The sequence below is a fragment of the Bison bison genome, unplaced genomic scaffold, assembly GCF_000754665.1.
Source record: "Bison bison bison isolate TAMUID 2011002044 unplaced genomic scaffold, Bison_UMD1.0 scf7180017864537, whole genome shotgun sequence".
Taxonomy (NCBI): domain Eukaryota; kingdom Metazoa; phylum Chordata; class Mammalia; order Artiodactyla; family Bovidae; genus Bison; species Bison bison.
In genome coordinates, this window is record NW_011495085.1 from 7,014,322 (window position 1) to 7,023,469 (window position 9,148).

Consider the following 9,148-nt stretch of genomic DNA (forward strand, 5'->3'; position numbering starts at 1 on the left):
CAGCTCAAATTTTCAATTCCAAGTCCCTCCTATGAAAACTCATTTGTACTATCTTTATTTTTTCCCTTAATATTATATTTGCAATTGTTTTTTGTTGGTGTGTCTCTCTCCCTTTATATTTTTAACTCTTTGAAAGTAGGGATTGTGACTTATTCATCTTTGTATCTCTAAAGCCTAGCACAGTGCCTAGAATATTTAACATAGTCACCAAATGATGAAAAGGACTCGAATGTATGAGGTGAGAAAAGTGGGAGAGTCCAGAATATCTCAGATTTGCTGTTTGTTGGGTGACTGATTAGATGGTGAGACAATGAAAAGGAACAGTGCTGAAAGTGAAATAGATTTGCACTGAAAGATGAATTCTGTGTTGTTCAAGTCTGTGTTATGCAATGTCATCTGTGCACAGCCCACTGGAGGTTATTCAGTTGACAGATAAAATATAGCTTTGGACAATAGGAAAGAGGTCTGGTTTGGAGATGCAGATTTGAGGGAGTCATTAATACAGTATTTATTGGAACTCTAGGCAAGGATGAGATAACCCAGGAAGAATGTATATAGTAAGCAAAAACCTTAAGACAGTCCAAAGAGAATACCAACATTTAATGGGCGGGTTTTGGAAAGGCTACCCCATTAAGTAGACTAGGAATGATTGAGAATGGGGGATACAGTAGTCACATGGCTCTGGAGGGAAGACTTGAGAGTTTAAGATTTCTTTAAATATAGTTTCTACCAACCCCAGCTTTTCAGCCTCAAGTCTCTCGTCTTTCCAAGGTACCTGGTGCCTCTAAGAGAGCAAATGAGCTCATTTCCTTAGAGCATAGAGGTTAGGATCATGGACTTTGGAGCCCAACTGCTTCATTTGAATCCTGACTCTGCCACTTACTAGCTATGTGACCTTAGGCAAGTTACCTAACCTCTTTGTGCCTCAGTTCTTATATCTGTTGACACAAGGATAATCATGCTTTATGCACACTTTATGGGACCACTGTGAGGGTTAAGTGAGGTAATATGTATAAAGTTCCTAGAACAGTATCTGGCTTTTAGTAAACACTATATAAACTTAGCTGTTATTATCACTGTCATCATCATTATTGTCCCTTTGCAGGCACTTTAGATTGAGGCTCCTCCATCTTGCTGATTCAGTTATTGCTCTCCACCTGTACTCTAAAAACATTGAAATCTCTTGTCTTGCCTGTTGGTATTTCCTCTCCTGTGCTCTGTGATCTTACTGGTTATTACTTTCTAAATTCCTTTTAATGGTATCTTAGTGGGGAAAGAAATGCTGATGGTCAGTCTTCTATGTTTGAACAGAACTTCGTCTAATGTTCTCTGTGTTCTTTTTGTATGTGGTTTTGTTACATTGATTCCTGTTAAGCTATATCAATTTTTATTGGAATAATGTGTGTCTAAATAATTACAATTTTATTTTTTGAAAGCCTTTCATACTTTTCCCCCTTTAGACTTTGGTACCAGAAGCATAACTATTTTTTCCTCTGAGATTTAGGGGAAAATCTGTTTTCTTAACATCTAGCGTACTGATATTTGACCCTGCACCTCGGTCCCCTATAACCAGATTCTCATCATTTCACTTACACTGTCAGTTCTTCCATGTGTGTCGACTTGAAGGCCAAAACAGCCATTTCCTTCTTGCAGTATCCTTTTGCTGAGGAAATTGTCATGAGAATAGATAAGAACTGTATTGGGTGCTCTGCTTTCAGTGTCATGTAACTTAGCAAATAACTACATTATCTAAGTTTCTCTATCCTATTAATAATAACTTACATGTGGATAGCACTTAATAGATCACATTTGATTTTTATCATAGCCTCATGAGGTAAGTAAGGTATGTAATACACCTGTTTTATGGATAAAAGGAAAGTTTTAGTGACTTGTCCAAGGTCATACACATTGATAAGTACAAGAGGCAGAGTTTGAACTAAGATTCTGTCTCCCAATTAAGTTCCTTTTCACCCTATCACCTCTCAGTAGTTACTCCTGTAAGTCTTGTGACCAATTGCCATAACAGATCATTCCCTTTCTCTCTGAGTATGCAGAGTGTATCTATACTATCATATTACTTATTTTTTCCCCCCTAATCTTCTCAACTGTGCTACCTGCCTTAGGCTTATACATGTTTTCTTCTCATACAGAGCAGGGTGTCTCAGCTGTTGCACTATTGACATTTTGGGTCAATAATATTGAGAGGCAGGGACTGTCCAGGGCATTGTAGAAAGTTTAGTGGCATCCTTGCCCTCGACTCACAAGATGCCAGTAGTACTTCCCCTGACCTCGCAAGCTGTGACAACCAAAATGTCTCCAGATATCACCAAATGTCCTCAGTTCAGTTCAGTCCAGTCACTCGGTCATGTCCTACTGTCTGTGACACCATGGACTGCAGCACGCAGGCATCCCTGTCCATCACCAACTCCTGGAACATGCACAAACTTATTTCCATCAAGTTGATGATGCCATCCAACCATCTCATCTTCTCCTCCTGCCTTCAGTCTTTCCTAGCATCAAGATCTCTTCCAATGAGTCAGTTCTTCGCATCAGGTAGCCAAAGTATTGGAGTTTCAGCTTCAGCATCAGTCTTTCCAATGAACACTCAGGCCTGATTACCTTTAGGCATGACTGGTTTGATCTCCTTGCAGTCCAAGGGACTCTCAAGTGTCTTCTCCAATACCACAGTTCAAAAGCATCAATTCCTTGGTGCTCAGCTTTCTTTATAGTTCAACTCTCATGTGTATACATGACTACTGGAAAAACCATAGCTTTGACTAGACGGACCTTTGTCAGCAAAGCTCTGCTTTTTTATATGCTGTCCAGGTTAGTCATAGCTTTTCTTCCATGGAGCAAGCATCCTTTAATTTCATGTTTGCAGTAACCACCTGCAGTGATTTTGGAGACCAAGAAAATAGTCAGCCACTGTTTCCCCATCTATTTGCCATGAAGTGATGGGACCGGATGCCATGATCTTAGTTTTCTGAATGTTGAGTTTTAAGCCAACTTTTTCACTCTCTTCTTTCACTTTCATCAGGAAGCACTTTAGTTCCTCTTCGATTTCTGCCATAAGAGTGGTGTCATCTGCATATCTGAGGTTATTGGTATTTCTCCCAGCAATCTTGACTCCAGCTTGTGCTTCATCCAGCCCAGGATTTCGCATGATGTACTCAGCATATAAGTTAAATAAGCAGGGTGACAATATACAGCCTTGACGTGCTCCTTTCCCGATTTGGAACCAGTTTGTTGTTCCATGTCCAGTTCTAATTGTTGCTTCTTGACCTGCATACAAATTCCTCAGGAGGCAGGTCAGGTGGTCTGGTATTCCTGTCTCTTTAAGAATTTTCCATAGTTTGTTGTGATTCACACAGTCAAAGACTTTGGCATAGTCATTAAAGCAGAAGTAGATGTTTTTCTGGAACTCTCTTGCTTTCTCTATGACTCAACAGATGTTGGCAATCTGATCTCTGGTTCCTCTGCCTTTTCTAAATCCAGCTTGAACATCTGGAAGTTCATGGTTCACATTCTCCTGAAGCCTGGCTTGGAGAATTTTGAGCATTGCTTTGCTAGCATGTGAGATGAGTGCAATTGTGCAGTAGTTTGAACATTCTTTGGCATTGCCTTTCTTTGGGATTGGGATGAAAACTGACCTTTTCCAGTCCTGTGACCACTGCTGATTTGATTTAGGTCATACCTGAATGGTCTAGTGGTTTTCTCTCTTTCTTCAATTTAAGTCTGAATTTGGCAATAGGGAGTTCATGATCTGAGCCACAGTCAGCTCCCTGTCATGTTTTTGCTAAGTGTATAGAGCTTCTCCATCTTTGGCTACAATCTGATTTCAGTATTGATCATCTGGTGATGTCCATGTGTAGAGTCTTTTCTTGTGTTGTTGGAAGAGGGTGTTTGCTATGAACAGTGCATTCTCTTGGCAAAATTCTGTTAGCCTTTGCCCTGCTTCATTTTGTACTCCAAGGCCAATTTTGCCTGTTACTCCAGTTATCTCTTGACTTCCTACTTTTGCATTCCAGTCCCCTATAATGAAAAGGACATCTTTTTTGTTAGTTCTAGAAGATCTTGTAGATCTTCATAGAACTGTTCAACTTTAGCTTCTTCAGCATTACTCATTGGGGCATAGACTTGGATTGCTGTGATATTGAGTGGTTTGCCTTGGAAACGAACAGAGATCATTCTGTTGTTTTTGAGATTGCACCCAACTGCTGCATTTCGGACTCTTTTGTTAACTATGAGGGCTACTCCATTTCTTCTAAGGGATTCTTGCCCACAGTAGTAGATATAATGGTCATCTGAGTCAAATGCACCCATTCCAGTCCATTGTAGTTCATGGATTCCTAAAATGTCGATGTTCACTCTTGCCATCTCCTGTTTGACCACTTCTGATTTGCCTTGATTCATGGACCTAACATTCCAGGTTCCTATGCAATATTGCTCTTTGCAGCATTGGGCTTTACTTCCATCACCAGTAACATCCACAGCTGGGTGTTGTTTTTGCTTTGGCTCCATCCCTTCATTCTTTCTGGAGTTATTTCTCCACTGATCTCCAGTAGCATATTGGGCACCTGTCGACCTGGGAAGTTATCTTTCAGTGTCCTATATTTTGCCTTTTCATAGTGTCCATGGGGTTCTCAAGGCAAGAATACTGAAGTGGTTTGCCATTGCCTTCTCCAGTGGACCACATTTTGTCAGATGTCAAAAGTCCTACAGAAGCAAAATTGTCCCTAGTTGAGAGCTGCTTCATATAGAGCTGCCTCCTTTCTCTCCTACCTTGTTTTTCTCTCCTGTGACAAATATACCCTTTTAATCTAGTTGTAAAATCTATTATAACGTGTTCATTATACTTGTGAAGTTCTAGTCCCCTTTTAAAGTTAAAATCTCAGTTATTTATTTGTTGCCCTAGTGAACGAACACCTGAAGCTATTGAGTAGTATTCTTGATCCTTTTCTCGCTTGATACATTCTCAGTCTTTTAGAGAGAAGAGGAACTTTTGGTCTTACAACTTTATCCAGGCATTTTTCTCCATAGCCATCCTTGATCAGAACTTTTAAGTCTCTTCAGACATGTTCTTCCTAGTCTTTATGATATATATTCTCCATCCATGTCAATAATTTCTCTCTCAACAACAGGAAATCAAATACTCTTTTGTGATGATTTCTTTCCAGAGAGACATTCATTTCCCTTGCTCCTTTCTATTCCAAAACCCAAACTCTCATTTGAATAAAAAATTCAGCCTTTTTATTCTTAAGTCTGTGCTTCTTGCTTAGATCACAGTACCCATAATTTCTTCTCAGGGCTTATCTGGGCTTTTGTTGTTGTTCCTGTGAAGTAATAGATGGACATTTTGCTTAATAGGTTTGAAACACCTCAGCAGTCTTTCTTTCACATCCCAGATGGGATATGGGCCAATAAGATGGCACAATGTTCTGTTTGGCTAAAAGGTATAAGCAGAGAAAGAACTGAACTAATATGAGGATTAGTACAGGCAATGGTAAGGTTTGATTAATCTCAGCAGGATCTCCTTCACATCCTGGATGGGATAAATGGCCCTGGAAAATGGCAGTAGAAGGAAAAGAAAGAGATGTTTGCTTGATGGAACTTTTTTTGTCTTCGTCATCATCATTCAGTTGCTCAGTCATGTCTGACTCTGTGACCCCATGGACTGCAGCATGCCGAGCTTCCTTGTCCTTCACCTTCTCCTGGAGTTTGCTCAAACTCATGTCCATCGAGCCAGTGATGCCATCCAACCATCTCATCCTCTGTCATCCCCTTCTCCTCTTGCCTTCAATCTTTCCTAGCATGAGGGTCTTTTCCAATGAGTTGGCTCTTCACGTCAAGTGGCCAAAATATTGGAGCTTCAGCATCAGTCCTTCCAGTGTATTCAGCATTGATTTCCTTTAGGAATTGAAGTCCTTTAGGATTGACTGGTTTGATCTCCTTGCTGTCCAAGAGGCTCTCAAGTCTTCTCCAGCACCACAGTTTGAAGGCATCAATTCTTTGGCACTCAGCCTTATATATTGGGATATTTGAGCATGTAAATAAACTGAAAAGAAGGAATTTGTAAAGGGAAAATAAATTGAAGATCTAAGAGGAAGGTGGAAGATTGAACGATCCAGGGTCCCTGGGAAAATTAAGGGAATAGAAACACTGGCAAAGGCTAAAGGGTAAATAAAGGTAGTTATTTCCTCCTGAAACAAGGAGAAGAACAGAGGAATCTGTAACAGCAAAGGAAAGACTGTGAAGTGAGGAGAGGGGAAATCAGGGAGCCCTTGTGAAGAATTGATCACCATAATGTATTTGTTGAAATCATATACTAATAGAGTGAAGGTAGATTTCCAGTCTTGGAAATGATGAGTGTTTAGAATAGCTGCCATGGTGAAGGAAGAATGAAGAAGAGAAGATGGTCAATTGACCAAGGGTTCAGCCACGGTCAGATAGCATGTTTTATAATGGATGAATCCAGTCCATTTGATTATGTAACTTTCTTCAGCATTGCAGTGTAGAGAGAAACGCACGTGCACGTGCACACACACACAGCTGGTTTAACCTAGGCCTCGGAATTGACATGGTGGGAATGGCAGAAGGTCGTGGGTTTAATGAGTGCTTGGGAAAGTATAACTGAAATGACTGCAGGGTTCAGAATAGGTAGTTTAAGGCCCAGGAAAGATGATCTACCAAGGGTATTAGAAAGAGTCAGTTGGTATTTCCCTGCTGGTCCAGTGGTTAAGACTCCACGCTTCTACTTCAGCAGGTGCTGGTTCGATCCTTGGTCGGGGAACTAAGATCCTTTGTGCCATGTGGTGCAGCGAAAAAGAGAAAAAAAGAGTGTCAGTAAATTTGTAGCCACAATAAGGGTGAAGAACAGCATCCATGAAAGAAACGGAAGGATGGTAGTAGGATGCAGTCAGAAAGGAATTTTGGAGTTAAGGATCTTATAGATATAGTTGTTATATGGATCTTATAGACCTATAAGGGAGTCCAGTGGCTGAATAAATAAAGTAGAATAGCACTAACAATCATCATGCCATTTATATATCATATAACTTTGTTTTGTGTAAGGTATCTTATTAACTCCCCACCACAACCTATGAAGTGGGTAGATTTGCCCCTTCTGTAGAACTTACCTAAAATTGCATAACTAGTCAGTGAGAAAGCCAGGATTAGAACCTAGCCACCATTGCCCATGCATTTAACCATTATACTATATAGACTTTCCATGATTGTAATCATTATACTATATAGACTTTCCAAGATAAACATAACCATAAGGGCTTTCAAGGGACCTCAGAGATTATTACAATGTTTAAAAAGTAAACCTTTGAATTTAAGAAGTGGAAAAGAATGTTTACTCTATTTGAAGCAACAAGAGGAAAGTATAAAAAGTAAATAACTATACAAGTGGTTGTTGTCATGGTGATCTGTTATCTGTCTGTCTGCTTTGTTTCCTTGGAAAAGGGCAAGAAGTGCCAACTGACTTAATTGTGCTTTCACCTTTGCCCTTTGAACTTTACTTAATTGGAAGACCAACTGTTTGAAAGAGGAAGAGATGGAAAGAAGCTAAAATATCAGAGTGGACATCACCAGCTTCTACCAGCATTATGTTTATTCCCATTTCTACCCATACCACCTAGGGAATATATGGTGTGTTTCTCAAAGAGCATAAGAATATTTGATAAGAACACTAAAGATTTTTAAATAATGTTTTTCTTTTATATAGAGCTTTCTGTTTGGGGAAAAAAAAGACACTCGGAAAAGTGAACAGGATTAAGAGGTTTCCTTAAGATTGCTAACTTAATAATTCTATGGGGTCTTTATTCTTTTCTCTTTCTCAGGATAGTTATATGTTAGATGTTACCAAGCAATTTAAATTTTCTTTCCTACTATTAGGTATTAATATTAACCGAGGCCTCCTATGTTTGGGAAATGTAATCAGTGCTCTTGGAGATGACAAAAAGTGTGGCTTTGTGCCCTACAGAGATTCCAAGTTGACTCGACTGCTTCAAGGTAAGCCCAAAGTGCCTCTAAGAAATAAGAGAGTAACGTAGAATGATAGTGATGAGAATGCAAAGATAGGACAGATATTAATAAAAAGCCAGATTTTTGGACTATTACATACAGAGCTGTCCAATTGATAAACTGGAGAGAGACCTGTTGGCAAGCAGGCTTCTAAGGTAATGGAAAAATGTCTTCATATATGGATTTGAGAGCCAAAAAAATCTGTAGAGTGTCAACTGTACTTAGCACTTTGTATCTGGAAATGAGCTTGCTTACTGTATTTATTAATGCTGACAAGCAGAATTCCCTAAAGAGTTAAAATCTACCTAGAGGAAGCATCCAAAGAATGTTTAATCCTAACAGTGGCTCCTAACTTACTTGGCCCAGGCCCCTGTTGTTTTAACCTGATTAACTGCTGGCGTCACAGTCTCACTTAAGGAGGACACATGCAATAGCATGCTAAACTATATCATTTTACACAACAGAAATTCTTGATGTTTTTATATTGATGTAATAGGAAATTTGTAGATACTTAAGAATTATTTTCTTACAGCTCTGAGATTGAAGTCTCCAACCCAATGGACAGCTTTGCTTGCGTCCTACTTGTTGGATTTCACTTCCTTCCATTATTCTTTTTCAGATTCTCTAGGAGGTAATAGCCACACTCTTATGATAGCCTGTGTGAGTCCTGCTGACTCCAATCTAGAGGAAACATTAAACACTCTTCGTTATGCTGACAGAGCAAGAAAAATCAAGAACAAACCTGTTGTTAATATTGATCCCCAGACAGCTGAACTTAATCATCTGAAGCAACAGGTTAGAAGGGACTTAACATTTGATGGGGAAAATTACAAGTATGTGAGTGGAATGATAGAGCTCCTATTTCTCAGCTTTTTCTCCACCAGGACTTTAGAGATGTTGGTTAAGCATTCTGTTAGTATGAAGACATGTTAAAGTAACTCCTATGAACATGTTTTTTGGTCATATTTAAGAGTAGAGGGTGGCACTGGATATTTCACTGATAAAGAAGTGAGCAGTGAGAGATGGGGCAAGAGAGGTGCAGGAGTCAGATCCCAAAGGTCCTTATATGACTGGTTAAAGAATTATAATAACTCAAGTAAACACTATGGCCTGAACTAAA

The 9,148-nt window shown here is 39.4% G+C and overlaps 1 protein-coding gene across 1 annotated transcript in view; it reads left to right on the forward strand.

The window, feature by feature from the left end:
- The window catches only part of KIF4A (kinesin family member 4A), a 134,023-nt gene that overhangs the window by 44,588 nt on the left and 80,287 nt on the right, over positions 1-9,148 (forward strand). The window contains 2 exon segments of the mRNA XM_010832130.1: positions 7,900-8,016; positions 8,648-8,823. Of these exon segments, the coding sequence (XP_010830432.1) occupies positions 7,900-8,016; positions 8,648-8,823 (293 nt within the window).